Below are 26,773 nucleotides of genomic sequence, written 5' to 3'. Positions count from 1 at the left end.
ACTGTTTGCAACATCTATTCTGCCATTCCGCGGTTTTATTTGTCTGAAATCCCTCTTTAACTATATTAACCTTATTTCTGACTCAAAATAACAATTCTCCAATAAATTCGATAACATCCCAGTAATCCGCCAAAAATCCTCCAACAGACACAATCCGCCAAAAAAATCCCCAAGGCTTAGAAAAATCCCCAAAAGTGGCAACACTGTTCACGCCAGCTCCGGCTCCCTCCATCCAGTCTCCAGTCCTCCAGTTTCAGTCCAGCACTCAGCACTCAGCAGTGGCCATGGCCAGTCAGTCCGCACCCGCAGTCGGCCAGGGAACTAGGGAAGTGAGTGAGGGTGACTAGTGAGTACGAGTACACTACAGTACAGCAGTTAGCACTTAGCAGTAGCAGTAGCAGTAGCAGTACTGCAGTAGAAGTAGTGCAGTAGTAGCTTAGCTAGCGCTAGCGCTAGCAGTACAGTACAACACAATACACACAGACCTACAGCTACAGCGTCACTAGAATCAGTCATAAGTTGAGGTTAGGCCTAGTTTATACTATTACTAAAAAATTTACCTAGATTAAACTTATTGCATTAGGCTATTTTTTCGTTATACATTCATTAACCGATAAAATTATAATCTAAAAACTTATAAACTTATGTTCTGAACTTCTCATAGGCGTAGGCCCCTATAATTTTTTAAGGTTAGGTCGGTCCCTACTAACTAGAATTATTTAGTTTTTTAACCAATAAGTTAACTTAAATAAGTTATGTTGGGTATAGTTTCTCAACTGGGCTATGCTAACATCGATTGAAACTTTCGAATTTATAATATTGATTAATAATCGATATTTTTAAATATATTTAGGCTATTATCAAATTAAACTATCTTAACCTAACCTAACCAACCAAACTTGCTGATGGTGATAAAATCGTATGAAGATTTACGAATGGAATCGATACCGTAGTTTCAATCGATATTAGCATAGCCCAGTTAAGAAACTGTAAGCCTACCTGTTATGTTTGTTAACTTATCAAGTTTTTACGTGTATTTCTTTTCAATCTGTTCAAATTTTACAATTAGTTAAGACGTACATTTTAATTAGGCTATATTAGAAGCGTTTGTTAAGTGAAGTCAATAATAGCAATACCCCTGCTGCAGCAAACCTGCCGACCAAGCGAATTTCCATTTGTCTGAATTGATTATCAATTAAATCTATTTAAATAACATTAGGTTGAACGAGTACTACCTTGGTTTAATGCTGTAAGGAAACTATTTAGTGATGTGACGAGTTGAGTTGGCGAGTCGAGTTGACTCGAGTCAAGACCCGAGTCGAGTCATCTCATTCCCAACTCGAGTTGGTACGAACCCGTACGGAGATTGCCGAAGCTACACGAACTCGGAACGTTACGAGTCCGACTCACAAAACTTAAACGCTATTGGCTCACAGCCTCAAAGCGAGTCAAGAAACCGAACTCATACGGAGAAAGCTTTACGAACTCGGGACGTAACGAGTTGACTCGCAAAACGTAAACACTATTGGCTGCGCTGCGGGTCTCGACTCGAACTCGACCGATGGAAGCCGAAGTGTCACAATGATACTGAGTTGATTGATTTGATTGATTGATTCTGTAGGGGCGGCCCTTGTCCTATTGCACGTCAGCCACTGATGGGCTTTTTGCGCTCCCCACATGGTACTTCAGAGTCCGTCAAACCTGAGTTGCTTAATGAACTCCAGCATCCTGTCTATGAGCTCCTCCTGAGGAAGGTGTCTGCCCCTTGTCATTGCACCAAGAGTACTGTCCCTTACCTCATTCAGAGCTGTGCAGTCGTAGAGTAGGTGATCAGCAGACTCTTCTGATTGCCCACATTTCCTACACGCAGTTTCACCATTGTGGATCCTCAAGCGATGCAGGTGCAATTACAGGAAGCCATGTCCAGTGACCATTCCTGTGATCTGTCTGAGTTGCCTCCTGTCTAAATGTAGAGCATTGGAGGCGACCGTCTGGGAAGGGGAGAAGAGGGTGAGCTTACTTACCCTATGGTGCTGAAGCCTAACCCATCTTTTCCTGTGTTCCTCCTGAGCCCATGACATGACTGAGTGACATGCATGCCCACGAGAGATTTCACAGAAAGGCTGTGGTCCCACGAAGTCTGAGGCTGACGCGACATTTGCTAGCCTGTCAGCCACCTCACATTCCCTTCTATCTCTGAGTGCCCAGGAACCCAACAGAGTGTTACCTTGTTGCGCCTGCCCAGGTCACATACCGCAGAAAGGCAGTCCCAGACCACCTTAGGATTGAATTCATAGGAGTCGAGCGCTTTGAGCGCAGCCTGGCTGTCTGTAAAAATGGAAATGTTGATGTCCCTGAAGCCTAGCCTCAAGTTTTCCCTAGCACATACCATTATAGCAGTCATTTCGGCCTGGAACACAGTTGGGTGAGTGCCCATAGGAAGACAAATGTCCACCCCTCTGCACTCCATGAATTCCAGCCCCAGTCCCACTTCTTACCTTTGAACCATCAGTGTACCATTCAAGGTCGCCTTGTGGAAGACGATTCCCACCGGACATCCACTCATCCCTGGACGGAAGAAGGACAGTGAATGGTCTGGCGAAGAAGAATCGAGTCGGCATGTGATCCGAGGGCATGTCCATTACCTCCCCTCTTACCTGCTGAGTGATCCGAGAGTGACCTCGGGATCCTCCAACATCCAACCAAAGGTTTTCACACTGGAGTCTGTAGGGAGTCCTCCTTGCAGTGGCCTTGACATGCAGGTCAATCGGAGTGAGGTTGAGAAGGCAGTCCAGTGAGGCTCCCGGAGGACGGCAGCCAGATCTCTCACCGCCTACACCGAGTCCATCTTGGGCCACCACACGAGTCATGGCGGGCCTTACCACGGAGACAAATAGCCGGTGCATGAGCACCGGCTTGAGCCCCCAGGTTCCTCCCACCATCCGTCTACAAGCCATGAGTGACCACTTACCTCGATCAATGACCTTTTGGAGTTGTGGCCCCCGTTGCAGCTTTCGGTCCAATACCACACCCAGGTACTTTACCTGATTCTGCATTTCAAGCACTGTGTCTTGTATTCTCAGAGGTCCTATGCCATTTAGATCGCGCCTCCTCGGGAAGGGGATAACCGCCACTTTGGAGGGGTTGATAGAAAGGCCTACCTCTGTGCACCATTGTCCAACTGACCTCAAGGCTGTGTTCATGAGGTCGGAGGCCATGTTGTTCAATTAACCCATAACCAGTATCACAATGTCATCCGCATATCCTTGAACGAATACACCACTGTCACTGAGAGATCTAATTAAGTCATCCACAAAAAGGTTCCAGAGAAGAGGAGAGAGTACACCGCCCTGTGGACACCCTCGTGTGGTCCTGGCCTCCAGAACCTCATTGTGAAGAGAGAGTCTTACCTTCCTCCTCCTAAGTAGAGACTCTACCCACCTGCACACCACCTCATGGAATCCACGAGCTCTGGCAGCATTGATGACAGCCTGGGTTTCAGTGTTGTCAAAGGCGCCTTGGATGTCAAAGAACGCCCCGAGAGCAATCTCCTTGAACTCAAATGCCTTGTTGATTCTGCTTACCAGGTGATGTAGGGCAGAGTCACAGGATCTTCCTGGGGTATAGGCATGCTGATTTCTATGTAGGGGATTGACTCTGAGGACTGTGTCCCCCACATACCTAAGCACCAGTTTCTCTTGGGTCTTCAACAGGAATGAGGACAGAGAGATGGGACGGAAGGACTTGGGATCCGTGTAACTAGCCTTGCCAGGTTTAGGGATGAAGACCACCCTTGAAATGCTCCAGGCCGGAGGAACGTGTCCCAGGGCCAAACTGGCCCTGAACAACTTACTCATTGCGGGAAGTAATATATCAATAACTTGCTGGAGACAGACAGGTAAGACCTCATCAGGTCCAGGTGATTTGTATGGGATGAGTGACCTTATGGCCTATCCCACACGAGTGTGTGTCATAATGTGGCACGCAACCCTCCACCGAGTGTTGTTTGCCCTTGCAACAGCTTGTTCCTCATCCTCCAGCTCCAATGGCTCACTTGGGATGATGCAGCCAGGGAAGTGGGTGGCCGCCATGAGCCTTAGCACTTCCTTAGGTTCATACAGCATGTCTCCCCCAGGCTCCTTGGGGCGGCCTAGCTTGGAGGAGTTGTCCTTTGTTAGGACAGTGTATATCCTGGATGTATCTCTAACACTTTCCAGCTTGCTACAGAAATGTTTCCATGAGAGCCTTTTGGCCCTCCTTACTGCAATATTATATTGGGTTAGCAATCTATGGTAGCCATCCCAATTATTTGTCCTCTTCGCCCACCTGAATTGAGTCCTGACTCTCTTTTTCAGGCTGGCGAACTCTGTGGTCCACCAACTCACTTTACCCTGCTTCCTCACCGTTATCAGGCAGCTCTCGTCAAAGGACGAGACAATGGCCTCACCTAAGCACCCAGAGGCAAGGTCTAGTGTGTTGGTGTCTCTGACCCAAGGGAACTGTGTATCAAAGCATTCAATGTGCTCTTTAAGAGTTGATCTGTACATATCCCAATCCGCCTTTCTGGGATTCCTGAACTCAATCTTTTCCAAGGAAAAGTTGCCAATGTTGAACATGATGTGTCTGTGGTCAGAGAGGGAAGGTTCCTGGGATACCCTCCAATCCAGAATTCCGTGACTGATCCCCACATTGGCTATAGTAAGATCTATCACAGATTCCCCAAACCTGCTGTGAAAAGTTGGTTCTGAATAGAGGCTAAGTATTCAAGAAGTGCCTTACCTCCTGCATTGTTGTCCCTACATCCCCAAGCAGTGTTGTGGGAGTTGGTGTCACAACCCAGCACAAGGTCGTCGCCGGGTCGATACCGAATTGAGTTTGACTCGAGTTGACATAGTCGTGAGTCGAGTTTGACTCGAGTCAAGAAAATACTCGACTCGTCACATCACTAAAACTATTGTGGGGTTTTTAGTACAATAATAATAGCTTAATGCAAAAAGAAAAAATTTGCCAAGTTTTATCAAAATATATCCATAAACAAGCAAACTACCACATTTTACAATATTCTCCATAAGAATAACACAGGTGCGGCTCCAGAGATAACTTAAAAGTTTGTTTGATAACTTAGGCCTACAGTATTTCAAAATTATAAATAAATAAAGAAATTTAATTATACCTATTTAAATAAAAGGAAAGCATTTAAACTAATTTTTTGTTAGGCCTATATAAATTTTAAAATTCCCCTTTCTGCGGGGAAAGCCCTTTAAACCTCTCGTCCCCCAATCAAGGTCATTCTTGATCCCTGTAAGGCCTACCCAAAAAATTATTCCTGGAGCCGTCCCTGGAATAACATAGGAATTTTAAATTAAACATTTTGTTAAATCTTCTCCGTTAGGTAATAACTGTAAAAAAACACTTTGATATACCAAATTATTTGTTTTTCAAGCTCTGTAAAAAGGTCTAGAGAGAAATTCAGGTAATTTTGTGTTTTGAGGGTAAAAAATGAGAAAACCCATTTTTAATTTATTAAACCGGGCCCCATAAAACCCCGTTCCCATGGTCTGATTATGCTGGTTTGCGAACTCATTCAAGTTTATCTTGCCTTACACCTTTAAACCAAATTTCCAGGCCTGGCGAGAGCCGGCAGGGGCCCCTGGGCTGAGGGGGGCTACATTTCTTAAATGCTTGTTAGTTTGATTAATTTACGTGCTCACAGTTGCAACTTTATTCAAGTCAAAACTTGAATTACTCAATATTCAAGTAAAAATTTACTTAGTGATATCAAAAACTATCACAAAATTTTTTGACATTAGCAGATTCCATGTACCGGTACAGTTAAAGTTAAAATGTTACATTTGACCTCTGGCCTCCCCTGCCCCGCCCTCTAGTCGGCCCTGAAAATTACTCAAGTTATCGCGTTCATGGACGTATATATATATATATATATATATATATATATATATATATATATATAGGATATAAATCTATATATATATATAAATTTTAACGAATGGTGTTTTTGGCCTCTGGGGACATCAAAATGAGAAAGTAAATCATTCCCAGGCCTAGATATTACCGAGCCACCTAGGGTAATAGCTACTTCCCTATAGGGAAATTAGCTAAAAACAGACCTAGGCCTATTCTAGGTTCCTGTAAAATATCGGATAACTTACAGTTTCTTAACTGGGGTAGGCCTATGCTAATATCGATTAGTAAACCTTCATTAGATTTTTTCATTTTAATAAGAATAAGAATACCTATTCAATATATAATCAACAAGTCTCCAAGTTAGTTAGGTTAGGCTATGAAAGTTTCATTCTATAATTATTAATATAGTTAAAAATAGCCCATTGATTATTAATCGATATGTTCAATTTGATAGTTTCAATCGATATTAGCATAGCCCAGTTAAGATAGCAATAATAGGCCTAGTTACTTCTCAAGTTAAACCTGTCATCTAGCTTAACATTTTGGACAAAACTTTGATTCATATATGTAGGTACCTTTATTGTAGGTCTATAAACAATAAAATATAACTTAGAGCCATTACCTATTAATATTATTTAGCAGGCCTAAGTTATAATGTTTGATTATTAACTGTCTCATTTGTGCACAAGATTGTTGAATTCTATCCTATTTCCTAACCATAGCTGAACTTGCTTAAAATTTTAAGAGGTCAATAGGTTGCATCATACTAATTCGTCAATGTGTCTGTGGGCAAAACAGTTACTGTGTCTTAAAGTTGTCTGTGCTGTACAGAATCTGCCACTATAGTAGACATCTAACATGTTACAGTACAGCTAACACGTTAAAAATTAATTGAGTCACTATAGCCTATGTATGATTAAGGATGATACAACAACCAACTGTCCACATATGACCTAGTACGTAGATTTTTTAACCCCTATTTTTCCTACTGTAATTGCTTTAAATGCTTATTCTTTACTTTTTTCAGGATGGACATGATAGCGTTGTCTGGAGCGTTGGTTTTAGCCTTTGTTGTTGTCATAAACTTCTCCGTCCATAAAATTGAAGAGGGTCATGTGGGAGTTTATTACAGAGTAAGTAGGGCTAGCAACAAATTAATCAGTCAGTTAATAGATTAGTGCTGTATTGTAATGTCCCGGTAACCTACTGGTGTAAAATTCTATGGTACCAAATTTGGCCTAAAAGAATGGTTACCGGTACGTTGTAATAAAAATTAAAACTGCAAAAGCGCAAGTTAGTGAGTTACCTCAAAACATACTCCCTTAGTAGATTTCTCATCTTTATGAAACAGCTGAAGACAATTTTATTGTTAGTTCTGTACGGTTCATGTAGAGGTCTCGCGTTTTGTTTACAATTTGTTTCTCGTTATTACAGTACCAGTAATTTAAAACCTCGTTTAACCAAATAATACGATCTAATCATAAACAATAACTTGTCCCTTAGTTATATAACCAAACAGTAAAGCACAAATCAAGAAATTAACCCTAAAATAATAGAAACAAAATTTCGTTGACACTAGCGCCCAGTGTCACCGTACATGAACTAGACACGAAAAACTTTTGTAGTTAACTGTTCTATTTCTTATTTAAATAAGAAATTAAAAGATCAAAAGAAACTAAACTGTTTTAATCAAGACACTAATACAAGAATAATATTATTATAGAAAAGTAAATAAAATCATATGGTTAAATATTAGTTAAATAAGCAGAGAGGTTAAACATCTTTCCCTTTGAGTTTCTTTTCAGAGTTTAGTCAGGAAAACGTTTCGTAGGTCTTATAATTCTGCCTCTTGATGATTGTTTTATTGCAGTTTCTTGATTGGGAGTAGTTGATCGTGAAAAAGGTTTACTTTTATCTTGAGTTATTCTAGATGGTGCAGTAGTTGTTCTTTCAGCAGTATTTGATAGGGAAGAGTTGTTTTGAGTAACAGTAGTAAATGGCAGAGGATCTGACGTTGTATCTTTGATGGATAAAGGAATAGGATTGTTCGGTTTGGTTGTATTACCTTTGTAAGGCAAAAGGTGGTGTCGATTCCTTCTCAACGTAGTGTTTCCTGTCTTAACCCAGTATGACCTTGGCTCTTGTCCTAAGCTGATAATAATACCATCTCTTTTTAGGTCTTGGATCCATACTTTCTTACCAACAGGCAGCGATGGAAGTTCTTTTGTAGCGTAGCGCCTATCGTAGTTTCTCTTGTAAGATGCTTTGTAAGTATCTTCTTTTTCCTTTAGTTGAGAGAGATCGGGTTTGATTTCAAGTTTTTTAGGTAAAACAGGCAGGTTATCTCGCAGTGATCTGTTGTATATTAGCTGAGCAGGACTGTATCCACTCGTGGATAGAGGTGTATTGCGGTAGGTTAGGAGGGCTAAATATGGGTCGTCTTTGTTTTTCTTTAGTACACTCTTCGCTATTTTGACTGCAGCTTCAGCTGCACCGTTACTTTGGTGGTAGCTTGGACTGCTTGTCACAAGTTTAAAGTTATAGCTTTGAGCAAACTTTTTGAATTCAGAGTTTTCAAGACCAGTGTATCTGGTAGCAAACTGTGTACCACAATCAGATCGTAGCTCAATTGGTATACCGTGACGGCAGAATACAGATTTGCATTTTTCGATTATTTCAGCAGTTGACAGGTTCTTTAATGTAGCTATTTCAAAATAACGTGAAAAACAGTCAGTGATTACTACGAACCATGTTCCTTCAAGTTTTAATGTAGCTATTTCAAAATAACGTGAAAAACAGTCAGTGATTACTACGAACCATGTTCCTTCAAGTTTAAAGAGATCAATCGCTGCCTTTTCCCAAGGACGAGATGGAAGCTCACTGGGCAAAAGGGGTTCATGATGTTGTGTTCTATGTTCAGTACATTTGGGACAATCATTAACAAATTTCTCAATGTCAAGTGACATTCCTGGCCACCACATACTATTGTTGGCTCTAAGTCGACATTTCGTTATGCCTAGGTGGCCTGTATGTATTCTTGTCAACATTTCTTGTCTAAGAGTTGTCGGGATTATGAGACGTTCTCCTCTAAGCAATAGTCCGTCACAAAAAGAGATTTCATCCCGAACTGTGAAGTATGGCTTAAGATTATCGGGAATCTTAGTTTTATCAGGCCATTCAGTTGAGCAGTAAGATTTAATTACCCTGAGTTCTGAGCTAGCCCGCTGTGCCGATGCAATTCTATCAAGAACCATGTCAGTTACATAGGCAATGTTTCTTGTTACTGTGTGGATGGCCAGTTCAACTTCCTCATCTAAATCATAACTCTCATTAGCTGCTACAGGACTTCTTGAGAGACAATCAGCAGTGGCTAAATGTTTGCCAGGAGTGTATGTCACATTGTAGGAATATCTCATCAGACGAAGTCTTAGTCTTTGAAGACGGGGAGTCATATCATTGATCTCTTTAGTAGTCAAAATACTTACCAAAGGTTTGTGATCTGTTTCTAGCGTGATGTGCTTGCCCACAATGTAGTCTTTAAACTTGTCACAGCTCCATGTTAATGATAGAGCTTCTCGTTCAATGTTAGAGTAGTTTCGTTCAGTTTCGCTCAGAGTGCGTGAAATATAAGAAATAGGCTTCCAATTCCCATCTGATTGTTGTTGTAAAAGTACTCCACCCAGGCCTTGTGTAGAAGAGTCAGCAGAAATCATAGTCGGTTTATTTTTATCATAGAATGCAAGTTGAGGTGGAGAAGCCAATAATTCTTTCAATTCATCGAATGCTTTTTGTTGTTCACAACCCCAACACCATTCGTTTTTTCTACTTAGTAGGTCAGTAATGGGTTTTAGTAACCGGCTTTTATTAGGTATGTATTTGCCAATGAAGTTCACCATACCAAGTAACCTTTGAACTCCTAAAATATCTGTTGGAGGAGCCATTTTTCGTATAGCTTCGACTTTGGTCTCATCGACTTTGATTCCTGATTCAGATAAATGGTGACCTAAGTAGGTTAGCGAGGTTTGAGAGAACAAGCATTTGTCTTTGTTTAGGGTGAAGCCAGCACCTTCAAGTTTGGTAAGTACTTCTTCTAAGAAATAGTCATGTTCTTGTTGAGTTTTCCCCCAAACAATTATGTCGTCCATATGCGCAAGTGCATTCATTTGACCTTTAAGGGTTCGATTCACGCATTCTTGGAACACTTCTGGTGCAGATGTTATTCCAAAGGGTAGTTTCAGAAATTTAAAACGTCCAAACGGTGTCAGGAACGTTGTCAAATCTTGGGATTCTTCGTCCAATGTGATCTGCCAGAATCCGTTATTAGCATCCAATTTAGAATAGCATTTTGCTTCTGAGATTTGGGCAAGTGTTATGTCGATGGGTTGAATAGGATAGTATCTTCGTTTGACGCATCTGTTTAATTTAGTAAGATCTACACAAATGCGAACTTTGTTAGAGTCCTTCTTTGGCACAACAACCATTGGAGAGCACCAGTCTGTGGCATGGTGTACCTCAGCGATCACCCCCATTGACACCATTCTTTCAAGCTCTTCTTTAGTAGATTCCCAAAGAGGAAGAGGAATCCGACGAGGCGTGTTGATTGCAAATGGATTGGCGTTATTTTTCAGTTCTACTTTGTATTTGACATCAATGGAACCTAAGCCTTCAAACAGTTTGGGGTGTCTGTCATACCAGTCATTACTGGATGGCTGTATTTCGTTGATTCGAGCAAGTAACTGCAAACTTGTTATTGCAGGTTTACCTAGAAGTGGCTGGGAAGTGCCCTTAGAAACATATATAGTCTCATAACATGTTTTTTGATTATGTGATAATTTTACAGTAGCAGTTCCTAAAATTGACAGAGCTTGACCATTTGCACCACTAAATGTTTTGGATGTAGGATTGAGCCTGATTTTCTTATTCAGTTTAATGTCGGAAGGCAAAATCGTTACGTCTGCTCCTGTATCAATTTTGAAAAGAACATCATCACTGTCATTCATATTTAACACTACAGACCATGGATCATCACGCAAGTTTTTTCCTACAATGCCAATGAATGTTTGAGGGTCTATGTACTGCGAGCAAACATTTTCAATGGGTGTTTCAAGGTCAGTATCATCATATTCAATTTGACTGACTTTGTTTGATTTGCAAACATTTGGAAAATGACCAACTTTTTTACAAAACCCACATTTGTATTGTTTAGCTGGACAGTTGAATTTTTTGTGTAAAACTGTCGAACCACACCAAAAACATCTCTTTTCGACATGGGACAGGCTTTTATTGTCATTAATCCGCTTAAAATTTTGATCATTGTTTGATTTATTGGGAATAATGTTTGTCTTAATTAAATGTTGAGTATTTTTATTTATTAATGCTATGTCAGTCAAGTTAAGAGTTTGTTTCTGTCTTGATAGTTCTTCAGATCTACGGATAGTGTTTATAGCTGTGTTTAGTTTTAATTCGGGTTCAAGTTGAAGACGATCACTTAGTGTTTCGTCCCGCATACCAATAATCAAACCCATCAGAATCATCTCCTCTTCAATTTGACCCCAATCACAGTTTTTTGCATGATTGTGAAGGTCTGTGATAAAGTTCTCAATCGGCATGGAACCTTGTGTAAGTTTTAGAAACCTAGCCCGTTCAAAAATTAAGTTCTTTTTAGGAAGGAAATGATCGTCAAACTTCTGTATAACAGCTTTGAAATTAGATTTGTCATTGTCATTTAAACTGAATGAATTAAGTATGTCCTCTCCCTTTTCCCCCATACAGTAGATAAGCATGTCAATCTGATGCTTTCCAGAATGTAGAGCTAAATTACTAAGGGAATAATACCTCTCAAAACGAGTCTTCCATGTCTTCCAGTCCTGAGGGTTGAAGGAAAAGGCTTCAGGAGGCTTAATGTTTAGGGATACGGGTTCTTCATTCGACTGCGCCATGTTCTATTTCTTATTTAAATAAGAAATTAAAAGATCAAAAGAAACTAAACTGTTTTAATCAAGACACTAATACAAGAATAATATTATTATAGAAAAGTAAATAAAATCATATGGTTAAATATTAGTTAAATAAGCAGAGAGGTTAAACATTAACTTTTAAATAAAAATGTATCTGTCATTTCAGTAGGCTCTACTAAGTTGGTACCATAGAGAAAAGATCCAAAACTTCAGTTTATGATTTGACAAGATATCTGTTGACATGATTAGCCTATCAACTTATTCATGATTCATTCTCATATTGTTGACACAATCCATAAATAAATACAGATAATAGAGGCAAAGAAAACATTATTCAGTTCTCATTTTTACTTTTTACATATAGACACTCATGTGCCTAAAGGCACAGAAAACGTACTACTATACCCAGAATGCCAACCGCATGGTAAAAAGCATTAAGCGGTTTGAGAGAGCTTTGCCTGTCAATCCGTAGGCAGCGCCACCAGCGTCGCCATGCAATAGCATAGCAACGCTGGTGGCGCTGCCTACGGATTGACAGGCAAAGCTCTCTCAAACCGCTTAATGCTTTTTACCATGCGGTTGGCATTCTGGGTTATAGTAGTACGTTTTCTGTGCTAAAGGTAATCTTAATTCTTCAAATTGAATTAGCCTTTAAAACCATTGAATTTTTGTAATATATTTGTCTGTCTGAAGGGTGGAGCCCTCCTGTCTCACACAAGCCCCCCAGGGTTCCATATGATGGTGCCTTTCATCACAACATACCGTTCAGTGCAGGTAAAACTGTCTTGTCAAAACTACATCTCCCAACAACAAACTGAGTAGATATTTTAGGATAGACATGTTAAATGCAAACACCCCCGCTGCAGCAAGACTGCAATCTAAGCACGGCTGGATTTTCACTAAAATATGCTCTTAAAGTTGTCAAACTGCCAGATTTATTTCTTAAGTATCATTAATTCCAATGAGTACTTAGGTTTGCTGCATCCACTACTAAAGTGTGTCTTTTTAAGGAACACTTAACTTACCAATGTTAATACCTGGGTATGAAATAAATAAATTTACCAATAAACAAGCAAACTACACCAGTTTGCTTATTCTTCATAAAACATTGCAAAATATTGTTTCTAGGGTCAAAAATGGTAAAACCAATTTGTACCCAATTAAACCCCTTTCCTATAGTCCGATCATGCTGGTTCTCAAACTCGTCTGAATAAACAAGGTTTACATGTATGTACCAAATGTTTTCATAATCAGATGATTTTTACTCCAGTTTTTGGCCTCTGGCGACATCAGAGCAAAAAAGTGAAGCAGCCCCAGTTCTAGGTCTTACCATGACACCTACGGAAATGGCTTTCCCTATTGGCCCTATAGAATCATAATGATATACTGTCTATTTTGATTTTCAGGTCACATTGCAAACAGATGAAGTGAAAAATGTACCTTGTGGGACCAGTGGAGGTGTGATGATTTATTTTGATCGAATCGAGGTGGTCAACATTTTAAATCGAGACAGTGGTCAGTAGTCCTACCCCTAATGATGGGAAGTAGCTTACAGTAAATGTTGTTAACTTATTTATAAAAGGAGTATGGAATTGGAATCATTCTAACTCTCTTATTCTGCCAATTCCTAATTTTCATTTAATCTAGGAATAACTATTTACCTACTTACAACAATTGAGCGCCTCATAAACGTTCTGGTAAAGGATTTAGCAAGTAATACTTTGTTCAATTATAGTTACGTTGGCCTAAGATTGTATTTTCCGTAGTTTTAAACATAATACAATAAAACTCTTTTCAATAACGATAATTTAAAACTTTTTAAATCATGCTTAACTTTTTAAACAGTTAAGGGGTAACTTATAAAAATTATAATTTTAGATAGTTTGATTTACTGATTATTACTTGATTATTATTTTGATTTTGATTAATTATGGATCAATTACGTTTTGCAGTATACGATATCGTGAGAAATTACACGGCTGACTATGACAAAACTCTCATCTTCAACAAAGTTCATCACGAGCTCAATCAATTCTGCAGTGGGCATTCCCTTCATGAGGTAGGTACATTTACACATTCGCTACCGAGCGACGCACATATGCGTCAGTCCGGTCACTCCTACAGACCAAAAGGAATGCTCATGACGTTGCTTACAGACCAAGTGATATAGGAATAACATTGCCGACAGACCAAAAGAGAAATATAGTTTAAATGGACTAATTGACTTCATATTAACCTTAAATGAATTAATAAGCAATATATATTGTTTTTATTTATCGTTTTGAAAAAATTTTAAAACGCCTCATGTATGCGTCGGTCAGTCTATTTAATGAAATACAGTTAAAAAGATTACATTTTAGTTTCAATAGACCTGGCGACGCACGTAAGCGTTGTTGTAAATTTGGTTGTTTGAAGGAAAAGTTCGAACAAAAAAAATTATTTTGTTATAAAACTTGTACAGGGTGTCTATAAAAGAACTCCGGGGTTTTGAGGCAAAATATTACGCTGAAGTAAAAAACTTAAATACATGTTTAATACATGATTGGAAAGGTTACATTTTCAAGTTTTTTTTAACAATTTAATAAAGTTCAATATGAGCGCCGTTAGTGGCACGGCACACATCGTAACGGTATTCCACCTCTTCCCATGTCCTGACCAGCATGTCTGGGGGGACGGTTGCCACACAATTGATTATTAGTTGCCTGAGATGGTCAACATCATGAATTTTCTCCGCATACACAAGATTCTTGATGTGCCCCCAGAAGAAAAAGTCGAACGGAGTCATGTCAGGGCTCCTTGGAGGCCATGGAATCGATCCTTCCCTTCCAATCCATCTGTTGCCGAGTCGAACGTCAAGTGCCTCACGCACACGCAAACTGAAATGTGGCGGTGCCCCATCTTGTTGGAAGTAAAGTAAACGCCGAAAGTTTATTTGTACCGTAAAAACAGATTTAGTTTTTATTAGCCAGATAATGCACTGAGCATTTTGTTGCGGCGTTGCCATAGCGCGGCAATCCAAACAGCACTGACAGCCGCACTACGTTGTTTCAAGGTCAACGCTCCGCAGCGCAGCAAACTGTTGATGAAAACATTCCCAATCGGTATGAGTAAAACTTGATGAGCTACTCGTTTCAGAGAAATTAACTACATTTTGCTATTTTCTACAGTTATTAAGATATTAATTTTTAAAATCCCGGAGTTCTTTTATAGACACCCTGTATTTGGTACAAAAGTTAGAACATTTAAATCTGTTCTGTGATGTCGCGGAATACACAATGTAAACAACAATGTTGCCAACTGTTGTGTGACGCAACCAATCGTCATATCCACAGACCAAGCGATGCACATTTGCGGCAGATATCCCTCAAGACCGATACGATAAAATCAGGGCTATAAAATAAACCGTTGCTAAGAAATACGCTGTTTATTAACATTAGAACACCGACGCAAATGTGCGTTGTTAGTCTATTTCAATGTGACCAGCTGACGCAAATATGCGTCGGTGGTCTATTGTGAGAAACAAGTCGACGCACAATTGCGCCGCTGGTCTATGCGAACGTAAATTCCATATAATTGTGGTAACGAACGTGTTAACAATTGAATTCCAATTTTTTAACGAATCAATTGATTTATTGAGTTTTCTTTAGGAAATACAATAGTGTCATACACAGATTGTAATTAGAATTTTTATCTTGCTTAACAATTTTGATTGAAGAATTCCTTTAATGAGTAGGCCTAGTATGTTTGATCCATTAGAAAGTTTTCAAGTTTTCTCTTCAGGTCTTGGGATCTTCAAGTACAGTAGTCGCAGCTAGCCTGGGCGCACGGCCGCGCTAGGGCGGGGGGTGTAGAAGGGAGCGTTTATTGCTCATTTCCATAAACATCTGGCCCACACGGATCTCTGGGGTTGTTCAGCGAGGCTGTGGGAATGAGCGAGCCGTTACTCTCAGCACGACTAGTACACAAGGGTCCGCGCGCCCAGACTAACCGCGACTACTGTAGTTGGGTAGACTTTTGAACATCTTTTCTCCCATGTAAGAAGGCTTCTTGCTTTTGTTTGCAAATCAAAATGTTATATTACTGTGCCATAGTGTAAAGGTCGAATGCTACAACTGCTAGTTCAGTATTTATTATTTTTCTTGGATTATCAAATCGATCATTCTTCAATTCCTTAAGCTTGCAGTCATGCTCATTTCAGTGTTATATTTGCCCTCTGTTTAAGTTCAAGACCATCAACGTTGATGTAATAGAATGAGATTTTAATTGCACTAATGATGAATTGACAGGTTTACATAGATTTGTTCGACCAAATTGATGAGAACCTGAAGACTGCTCTACAGCGAGATTTGAACGAGATGTCGCCAGGCCTACAGGTCCACTCTGTCAGAGTCACTAAGCCCAAGATTCCTGAAGCTATTCGGAAAAACTACGAGCTAATGTGAGTCTGATCTGTCTCTGAAGGTAAAATGTCAGTTTCTGCTTAGCAATAAGTAAATAAACTCTTATGTTGCTTGGTTTCATGTGTTACGCAACGTTTGTGTTTTGAAACTAGTCAGGTCAACCACACTAGGCCAGTTTAACGCAAATAGGATAAACAGGCCAGTGTAATTTCACTAAGCTGTTAATTAACCCGGCAGAGGTCGCACTGAATTGAAAACGTGAGGAGTCACACATGGTCTTTTCAACTGGGTACAATTAAAAAGCCATATTTCAGTAAGCATTAATTGTTAATTGCTCAAATTGGTAAAAATGGTGTAAAACATTTTATATAATTTACTTGTTAGATTCCACTGAGCCACTGAGAGGTACATAAATACTTCTCTGTGGTCCAGCACATAATTTAATGGTAATGCTAATGAATTAAAACTAGCTAATAAAAAATTAAACCATTTGGAGTCGCACACGGTGGAATAGACCAGTAGATGACAAAAAGCTGTCGCTAAATTGAAATAAGAAGGTAAAGGATGGAAAAATAGGTCACAGTGTTCCTGGAATGTGGTGCGTTATGCAAAGTGAAGGCTGACCATACCGACAACCAATAAATATAGTTTTTACGCAAAGAAGTACAAACCCGGTCATTTAGACAGCTACGCGACCTCTCACGGGTTAATCAGCTGGTTTTAAGAACCAGCTGTTCTTAGTCAATAAAATAACATGGAGAAGTTTGTAATAGGGAGTACATATTTTTCTTCAATATTAATACAGTTTTTTAATTTACTACCTTTATTAATGTAGTTTTTCAATTTACTATCTTAATATAGTAATAATGCTGCTGATTATTTAAGAGTTATTTTCTGACTAATATAAATAAATACTGTATTAAATAACATTTTCTTGAATATTCTTACTTTTATAACATTGTATATAAGAGCTGCTGCTTCCATATCAAGAGATGATAGCAAGAAAACCAATCAGATCCGACCAGCTGTTAATTTAACAGTAGAAAATTCAAATCTAAATCAAACGTACACATTCTTTCATGCTCCCCTTTATCCTAAAAAAAGAACCAAAATGTATTCTTTCTATTGGTGTATGCAACAAATCGTCTATTTTAGTGTTATTCATTGAGGGAAATGTTGTTTGTCCCTTTTCTGATTACTAACTGTCCCATTTGATGGTTTCACTATATGGACGTTTTGTCAACTGTCAATACAAACTGGTCCTGGTTATCTTTTTAAGAAAACGAGCCACTTTAGTGTGTTAAATGGAAGCAATACAATCTCAAAACCAATTAACTTCAAGACCAATTTCAATTAACATGTCGGTATTCATGAGCTTGCATAACCATCAAGTTAATTTGATGTTTTTATAATATTTCAGGGAAGCTGAGAAGACAAAACTGTTGATCTCCATTCAACATCAGAAAGTGGTCGAGAAAGATGCGGAAACTGAACGCAAGAAAGCAATCATCGAGGCAGAGAAAGTGTCACAAGTATCCAAGATACAGTTTGATCAGAAAATAATGGAGAAGGAATCTTTGCAGAAAATGTCTGAAATTGAAGGTAAGAAGAAACTAAGATTTATATTTAGTTTGTGGAATCCTACAACACAACCTTTTCTGGAAAAATTGATCAGCTAATTTTCTATGCAGCTTTCAGCTTTTTAGGTGTTGGGTGGTAAAAGTTTCTTTACGACCTGTCAGTACACCCACGTGAAATTGATAGCGGTTTGCACCTACCTTTCAATCTGACTCTAATTCCGACAACATGTAACGTCTTTTGGTTTAAACGTTTTGACTTGTACAATCTGTCGTTGCAGAGAAGTCGTTATGTTTCATTGTATTGAGTAAACCCACCTTTATATTTAGCATCCCATTTTATTTTAGCTGATAAAAGGACAACAAAGCTATAAATGCAAAACTGCAAATCACACTGCAAATATGCTGTTTTGTATTTAGTTTTGCAAAACTGAATTGAACCAATTTTTTGTATTAGTAGCTTGCTGTAAAATACAAGTTACACCCATTACACACAGCCAACCATATTTAAGCAATGTTGTGCTCTGACATCCTAGCTACATCAATGTCTCTTCTTAGATGCAATGCATGTCGCCACTCAGCGTAGTAGAGCGGACGCAGACTTTTATCAGATGAAGACGCAAGCTGAGTCCAATGCGTTGCTGCTGACTCCGCAATACCTGGAGCTGAAGAGGTATGAAGCTATCGCCAACAACACCAAGATGTTCTTCGGGACAGAGATACCAAAAGTGTTCTGGCCACAAGTAATGGCGCCCTAGTTGCTCAAATCATGTTGTGTTTCGAGTGTGGTTTGCAAAAACTTGAAGATAAATGAGAGACCATTGGAATGTTAATGAGATTCAATAACTGTCATGAGATCAGGAAGGGCAGTGTTAAATGCCCATGTACTACTGACTAGTCATTACTTATTTCAATTGATTCTCGCAGATTTTATATTGTGAATATTTCCTTGTTTGTCTAAACTATTATACATGGAGAAGATTGTTTAGTTAGTAATAAGTTTTGTACTCAATGGTTATTCATTTAGATTTTAAAAAGCTATTTTCTTTATTTTCACAAAAAGTAGAGCTTAAAGAGCACCAAATTAATAAAAAATAGTACGGGTCGCAAGAATTCAAAAAAATTCTTAAGACATTTTTGTTTTACGTTTTGAGAAATTATTTTTTTACTGCAACATATTACACTGGCCTTTATAATTTTGTTTTAATCTTCCTTCTAAATTTAATTAAGTCATACTATAATTTTAAATTTCATTTGTACAAAAATACATTAAAATAAATAATGCTACAGGCATTTATAATGTAATTAAGAAAATGGCAAAATAAGATGTATTGATAATTTCTGTGTTTTGTTTCACCATTACTGTACGATTTGTTTTTAGAAGGTGTCTTTGTGTTGACGGTTTTTAATGTTGGTGTGCCACTACAGCACCGATATATTGATTGTATTTGATGGTCTGCCTCTTAAATGGGTCAAGTGTCCAACATTACTAATGTAATGTAACAAGTGTACAGTTGATATTGATTCCTTTTGTAAATTTTGTCTAATACATTGTTGTTTTTAAAAGGTTTTTGTATTATAACCCAGTCCCTCATGGATTTGAATAGTCTATTGGAAATAGGGTAGTTAGTATCTTTTTCTTTCTGACAAAATGCTGACATAATAATCTAGCACGAGATGCTTCATTTTTGGTAGCAGCAGAATAATAACAACATCCAATGACCCTAATGGACCATATGGTATCTTCACACCTTTAAAGGGAGGGGGAGGGGAGTTAAAATAATAGTTATAGAATTGGAACAATTTTTTTTTATAGAAATGAGCTTACAAAAATCATACTTTCTAAATAGGTTACACTTATCTAAATAGTGATGCTCTTAAATTAAGAGTTCAGTTAAACAATAACAGTTTTTATGATTGCCCATAACAAATCAAAATTAGTCCCATTAAAATTTTACCGAATCAGGAAAAAAACTTTATTACATTACTGTGATGTCAGACTTCTCATGTTTGGATAATTTACCATCATAGATATTATGTCAAAAGATTAAAAAGTATGAATTCTTTCAAATAAATACCATAATACTAATAGAAAATGTTGTTATGAAGAACCATTCAATTGCTAACATGGAAACTATGCATGGGAAACAGGACCTGAAATTGGTCCTCTAATAAAATAATCTTATACAACGTCCAAATGAGAAACTTTAAACACTTAGGCCTAAAACAGCAACCACAAAACTTACAAAACATAGTTAAAATAGTTTAGAAATAAATGCAGAGAAAACTTTCTTGTTGGTTTAGCTAAACACATTCTGTTCACAGCCTTATATTAGGATACTTGTAAGATTCTGCCCAATATTCCTCACCGTCTTTATCGTCATATGGTAAAAGTGATGGGCTCGAATAGAAGTTAGATACACAACATATTGTAAACTAACAATTATTTTATGTCACATCAACAAAACTGTCCTATTTTCCCTCAAAGGCCTAGCACTTAACCATCGGGATGGTTTTAAGATTTTTACAAATTTTCCTCTTACGGCATCAAACTTATCGACACGGCAAAAGTGACGTTGCTAGCTCACTTAACCAAATTTTCATGTTCACATGAACAAATCACGTACAGTGTTTACAGATGCAGGGGACGGTGCACATCGTTTTAGACATGTGACTGCCATCCATGGAACAGTCTGCACAGGTTGGCAGGATTGGTCGCCTCCTGGATCAGTTTGGACACCTGACCTTCCACACTTGTCGTGCTGCCTTCCTCGATACCTTGCAGCTTCTGCTTCAGTCTTATCAAAGCTCTCTCAGCCAGTTTGTTTACTTTGCCTTGCTCTTGTGGCCCTAAAAAAAGTTAAAACAATTAAAAATAAATTTTGATAGGTTCATGATATTAGGTTAAGTAACAGATTGATTAATGCCATCTATTAAGAGTTGTTTCAATTTACTGATACTTAAGTTATTTATAAGATTATTGTGTACCTTTTCATCAAAATAAGTTTTCAGAATCTGGAATCTGGTACTGTTTCCAGATCATAAGAAAGTATCTAAAACGTAACAAGATTAGACACAAACCCAGCCAGAGCTGGAAAATCATAATAGCACACAGAGGACTGTGTAGTATGGAAAACAAGGAACAAAAACCCCTAAATGAAGAAATTAGTTAAAATTGAGGGTAAGGATACAAAATGGGTCAGCACATATAATCCAGTAAATTTGTATTTAAATTCACTCATAGCGAGAAAGTTTTGGGGTAGTTTTGTTTTTTTCCATTTCTTATGTATTTTGGGGTGCTGAATCCGAATCTGAGGTTTGCCAACAAAAATTCTTGACGCAACATTGACAAAAATGAGAAAAATATGGAAAAAATGATATTTTTTGTAATATTTAGCTTATAACTCAGAAACTATCAACTTTTTGTAATTAGTCTATATTATAAAAATTAAAGTACACAAAATTTGCTACAAAATGTACCCCTAATGTGGTAATCTCCGATGAACCGTTTAGGCTCCAGAGCTATTTGAAAATTGGAACATTTTGTGTTAGTTTTTAAATTTCTCCAATTATTCTGTCAACGACACATATTCATTGTATATGCCCAGGCAAAGGTCTTATATAAATCCAAAGTGTTAAAATTGATTAATTTTGTGTTACTGAACCGTTGAATTTTTATTTAGTGTACAGAAAAGATACACGAACTGTTGCCGTTTAAATTATCCTCGCTCAGAGGGTTGTAATGAGGCAGGTTCTGGCAAACGTTTCGATGCGTTATTTGTGAGCATTCTAGCTTGTTCATCTGGACAATTTAAAAAAGGTTAAAAGTATTAAAAATTACACATATAATAATAAGTGATGCCAAAATCAAAACTATCAAAATTAAAATAACACCAATCTGTTAATCATGCAATATCGTATGCACCTGATGACGTGATATTTAGATATACGTAAATAATAAAATGTTATGTATGCATATACTGTTGCCAAGCATTTACATTGTGTGTAGATTTAACAAGTTAATAAATAAAGAGGTGTGCGTTTGGTACTATACTTACTTTCTTACTTACTTAGACTCTAGCATCACAGCCCATTGTACGTCCTCAATCGTATTGGCACCCATTATAAAATTTTCTGTGTAAAATTTCAAGACCGATGCATGGCTTAGAGTGATTGGCACTGTTACCATAGGCCAATACTAATTTTTTTTTCACCCGAATGTAAATGTAAACTCTAAGCGAGTTATGTCCACACAGCTTCTTGAGTTGGGGGCAGTGAGGCAACGTTGGTTTTAGTTTTCTAGCCAAAATTTGTATTGACTATCTTAAGTCAATTAACCCTTACCACTCTCATGTAGGCCTATGCCCTACGCCCTAGGACCTACAATCTATTTAATCTACACACAATGTAAATGCTTGGAAACAGTATATGCCTACATAACATTTTATTATTTACGTATATCTTAACCCTTAATTTGGCAAACAAATCTTTTTTTGAAAACTACTTTTTCCTTGCAATATTTCAATCAAAAGGGTCCAAAGGAACTTCAAAAAAATAATTTTAAAATTCTTATAAGTATTTTTCACAATTTTTTCATGTGTTCCATTTTTGGCACTTTGCCAAAGATGCGGAGATTTCTCTAGGAATCTTATGTTGAATTAAATACAACAAGTTTATCTGTATAGCACTTTAAAATAAACTTTAGGGGTTGAATAAGTCGACAGTATCACATATTGGATATCAAAATTGTATAACTATAATTATATGTAAGATATAAAAAAATCAATTACTCCACAAAAGTTATCAATCCAATATAAAATGGTATAAACGTCATTATAAAAAATGAACTAAAATGTATACAGATGTAAAACCTCTACAAAACTATGTGATTACAATAGAAAATACATTATTCTATAATTTATTGATATTTCATTAGTCATGCCTATCAGGAAAATCGTTTGAAATTTCATTAGAGTATGTCCATCAAGAAACGTAATCTACTTTTGGTGAAACCCCACAAAACAATTTCTATTTTCTTTCAGTTACAGCCTCGCATTGCACTTTGAACACTCTATCGACGATTTTTTATTTTTGCAAAATCTGCATCGACCTCTTGATGTATACAAAGAAAGGGTGTTGTCCAACACCATCAAAGCGTACTTCTTCAACATACATCAGAGCAGCTGGTGTGAGAAGAAGTAAATCCTTGTCTTTTAGAACTTGTCTTTTACTTCTTTGGTTAGCGATTCAAAAATCCCATAACTAAAATTTTTAGTGACATATTGTCTTGCACTTGCAATGCGTTATTCCACGATATGTCGATACGGTGTAATATTTGTAAGTACCAAAGTCTTTATCGGAATGCACAGTCAACTTTTATATAAGAAGATTCACTTTCAGCAGGAAATAAAACTTTTTTGGTGGATATTTGTTGCCATGGATGGTCGGGATTTTTTGTAAAGCCTAAGTCTTTTCTAAACAGCCTAGTGAAAAATCTTTCGTCACAAAAACATTTTTATTTTACAATTTGTGGAAATAAGAGACATACATTTACAAATATAAATACCTTTCACTGTTTTATAAACAGTGTGCCACTTTAGGCGCGCTCAATAAACTAAAAAAAAATAACTGCATCTTTGGTAATGTGCCATTTTTGGCACGCCCAAAAATTTTCATTGTTCCCTGGTTCTTTGGCAATGTGCCATTTTTGTCACACTCAAATTGTTAAGTTTATAAAAAAATCAATATTCATATTTAAGCTAATTACTAACCCGGGTTATGTTTTCTCATCTTTAATCTGTGCAAATCACTTAGATATATAAGTAAACAGCCTAAAATATTGAAATATAAAGTAATTTACTAACCTACTACACTAAGCCTCCATACTTGCTTTTCTATATGTTGGTCTAAAGTGATAGTAATTTCCAAAACATCCACTATAGTGCACTAAACCATAATAGCAATAGGCAAAGAACCTTTGGACGCCGTTTTTTGGAATTAAAAAGTTAACAGGCGAACGTGACATTTTTTTGAATCCTCATGTGCCAATAATGGCACGCTGTCAAATTAAGGGTTAATATCACGTCATCAGGTGCATAAGATATTACAAGATTAATTGATTGGTGTTATTTTAATTTTGATAGTTTTGATTTTGGCATCACTTATTATTATATGTGTAATTTTTTTATACTTTTAACCTTTTAGCGAATTTCCCATATAGGGAATAAGCTATTACCGTAGTACTCATGGTAAGACCTGGACGCGGGACCGATTTTTTTTTTCGATTTGAGGTCCCTAGAGGCCAAAAACACCATCCGTTCAAATTCATATATATATATATATATAAATATATTTATATATTTATATATATATGTGTCCGTCAATGATCCGATTTTGATGAAATTTGGTACAAACGTGTAAACGTACGTTTATTCGAACGAGTTCGCGATCCAGCATGATCGGACTATGGGAACGGGGGTTTACGGGGGGTTTTATGGGGTAAAAATAGGTTTTTCCCATTTTTGACCCAAAAAACATAAAATTTAGCAATTTCTTTCCAAACCATTTTGTAGAGCTTCAAAAAACAAATAATTTAGTATATTGAAGCGTTATTATGCGCCTAATGGTGACAAAGAAAATTCCAAAAAATTATAAATTAAAAATTCCCATGTTATTCTTATGGAGAATAAGTAAACTGTTGTAGTTTGCTTGTTTGTGAACATATTTTGATCAAATTTGGAAAATGTTTTTATTTCTTACTATGCCAATCACTCTAAGCCATGCATCGGTCTTGAAATTTTACACAGAAAATTTTATAATGGGTGCCAATACGATTGAGGACGTACAATGGGCTGTGATGCTAGAGTCTAAGTAAGTAAGAAAGTAAGTATAGTACCAAACGCACACCTCTTTATTTATTAACTTGTTAAATCTACACACAATGTAAATGCTTGGCAACAGTATATGCATACATAACATTTTATTATTTACGTATATCTAAATATCACGTCATCAGGTGCATACGATATTGCATGATTAACAGATTGGTGTTATTTTAATTTTGATAGTTTTGATTTTGGCATCACTTATTATTATATGTGTAATTTTTAATACTTTTAACCTTTTTTAAATTGTCCAGATGAACAAGCTAGAATGCTCACAAATAATGCATCGAAACGTTTGCCAGAACCTGCCTCATTACAACCCTCTGAGCGAGGATAATTTAAACGGCAACAGTTCGTGTATCTTTTCTGTACACTAAATAAAAATTCAACGGTTCAGTAACACAAAATTAATCAATTTTAACACTTTGGATTTATATAAGACCTTTGCCTGGGCATATACAATGAATATGTGTCGTTGACAGAATAATTGGAGAAATTTAAAAACTAACACAAAATGTTCCAATTTTCAAATAGCTCTGGAGCCTAAACGGTTCATCGGAGATTACCACATTAGGGGTACATTTTGTAGCAAATTTTGTGTACTTTAATTTTTATAATATAGACTAATTACAAAAAGTTGATAGTTTCTGAGTTATAAGCTAAATATTACAAAAAATATCATTTTTTCCATATTTTTCTCATTTTTGTCAATGTTGCGTCAAGAATTTTTGTTGGCAAACCTCAGATTCGGATTCAGCACCCCAAAATACATAAGAAATGGAAAAAATCAAAACTACCCCAAAACTTTCCTGGTAAAAACACAAATTAACTGAATTAATAGTGGTGGCTCAAGCGAGACTAATATCAAATTGGTTACATTTACTACAGTGAATGAAAACCATAATTCATTGTGTAGCCCCTGAACTGTTTATTAGACAAATTTTTTGTCCTAATTGTTTTTCACATTACTTCAAGCTAGACCTAGGGATTGCGGCATTATCACTTAGATAAAACCAATTGGTAATTTGAACCCAGGACCGATGTCCCGTGCTCTAACCACTAGACCAGATCGCTCCCCTTAGACAATTAAGAGGTCCACAGTTTTCAGACACAGACTTTACGTCCACAGTTCAACAAAGTAATGTTCAAACTCACTACATGTTTCACCTATTTAGGCATAGTTTAGTTATCTTTCAAGAATGTTTCAACCACTATGTGTATTTATTGAATGTTCTTGACTAGTAAGGGTCCAACCGCGTAGGAATACTAGGTGTTCTAATGAATGAAACATTCTCGAAAGATCACCTGAATAGGCAAAACATAGTCAGTTTGACCATTACTTTATTGAACTATGGACTGGACGTAAAGGTATGTGTATCTTATAATAGTCTAAAGCTAAAGAAAACTGTTGGAACACTACACATTTGGCAAGTGTTGTCACAATTTAAACTATTAGTAACCTCAAAACAAAACTGTAAAATCTCAAATTGTGAGCTCACCTTGTGATTGCTGTGACTGTGACGGCCTCTTGCCGCCCTGCTTGGCTGCAGCCATGGCTGGAGTGATGGTCCACATGTACAATGGATCGTAAAGAAGCACCTCCAGTATTGTGACAAGGGTTGACTCACATTCTCTCATCACTTCCATTGTCTTCTCACAGCTCCTGAACACGAGAGAATGAACATTCAATAAAGTCTCAGCGACTTGGTCACTGTGAGTTTATTTATTCATGACATGTTCGCAGGAGGTGGCACTTTTAAGCAACTTTTATCTACCAGGATAACTTTTTTATATGAGTGAGGACATATCACACCAAGATTGTAATATTAAACTGTAATGAGTTCCTAATTCAGTCAATAATATGACTTTTTTAAGTCAACTCACCTCCTAAAGACACCCTCGATGCCAGACACACCCATGCCGTCAATGATGTCCCTCGTCAAACGGAACGGAACTGTCTCTGCTGTTTGTAGGGTGCGACCTTGCTCAAACGCAATACCTGCAAACACATTCCGTTGCATTCGCTAGTT

General features: G+C 37.4%; 3 protein-coding genes across 3 annotated transcripts in view; 1 reads left to right on the top strand and 2 right to left on the bottom strand.

Moving 5' to 3' along the window:
- Positions 1–450: 450 nt before the first annotated feature.
- On the top strand, positions 451–19,425 carry LOC128988338 (erlin-1-like). Its single transcript, XM_054409532.1, has 8 exons — positions 451–524; positions 6,953–7,058; positions 12,576–12,656; positions 13,289–13,397; positions 13,835–13,941; positions 16,169–16,320; positions 17,703–17,884; positions 18,418–19,425. Exons 2-8 carry the CDS (start codon positions 6,954–6,956, stop codon positions 18,615–18,617), a joined length of 936 nt encoding a protein of 311 aa, XP_054265507.1. The 5' UTR covers positions 451–524; position 6,953; the 3' UTR covers positions 18,618–19,425.
- LOC128989149 (uncharacterized) lies at positions 2,162–3,218 on the bottom strand. Its single transcript, XM_054411017.1, has 2 exons — positions 2,499–3,218; positions 2,162–2,410 (listed from the first exon to the last, which is right to left on the bottom strand). The coding sequence occupies exons 1-2, from the start codon at positions 3,216–3,218 to the stop codon at positions 2,162–2,164; spliced, it is 969 nt and encodes a 322-aa protein (XP_054266992.1).
- Positions 19,426–19,668: 243 nt separating the features above from the next.
- LOC128989148 (serine-protein kinase ATM) overlaps positions 19,669–26,773 on the bottom strand; it is a 32,442-nt gene continuing 25,337 nt past the window's right edge. The window contains exons 23-25 of the mRNA XM_054411016.1: positions 26,628–26,742; positions 26,243–26,406; positions 19,669–20,709 (exon numbers count right to left, since the gene is read on the bottom strand). Of these exons, the coding sequence (XP_054266991.1) occupies positions 20,522–20,709; positions 26,243–26,406; positions 26,628–26,742 (467 nt within the window). The 3' untranslated portion in view covers positions 19,669–20,521. The remainder of the gene's footprint in view (positions 20,710–26,242; positions 26,407–26,627; positions 26,743–26,773) is intronic.

The sequence above is a fragment of the Macrosteles quadrilineatus genome, unplaced genomic scaffold (genome assembly GCF_028750875.1).
Source record: "Macrosteles quadrilineatus isolate MER2022 unplaced genomic scaffold, UCM_ALF_1.0 Scaffold_3__2_contigs__length_128488019, whole genome shotgun sequence".
Taxonomy (NCBI): Eukaryota; Metazoa; Arthropoda; class Insecta; order Hemiptera; family Cicadellidae; genus Macrosteles; species Macrosteles quadrilineatus.
Note: the sequence above shows the minus strand (reverse complement) of the source record. Positions and strands in the feature narration are given on the sequence as shown.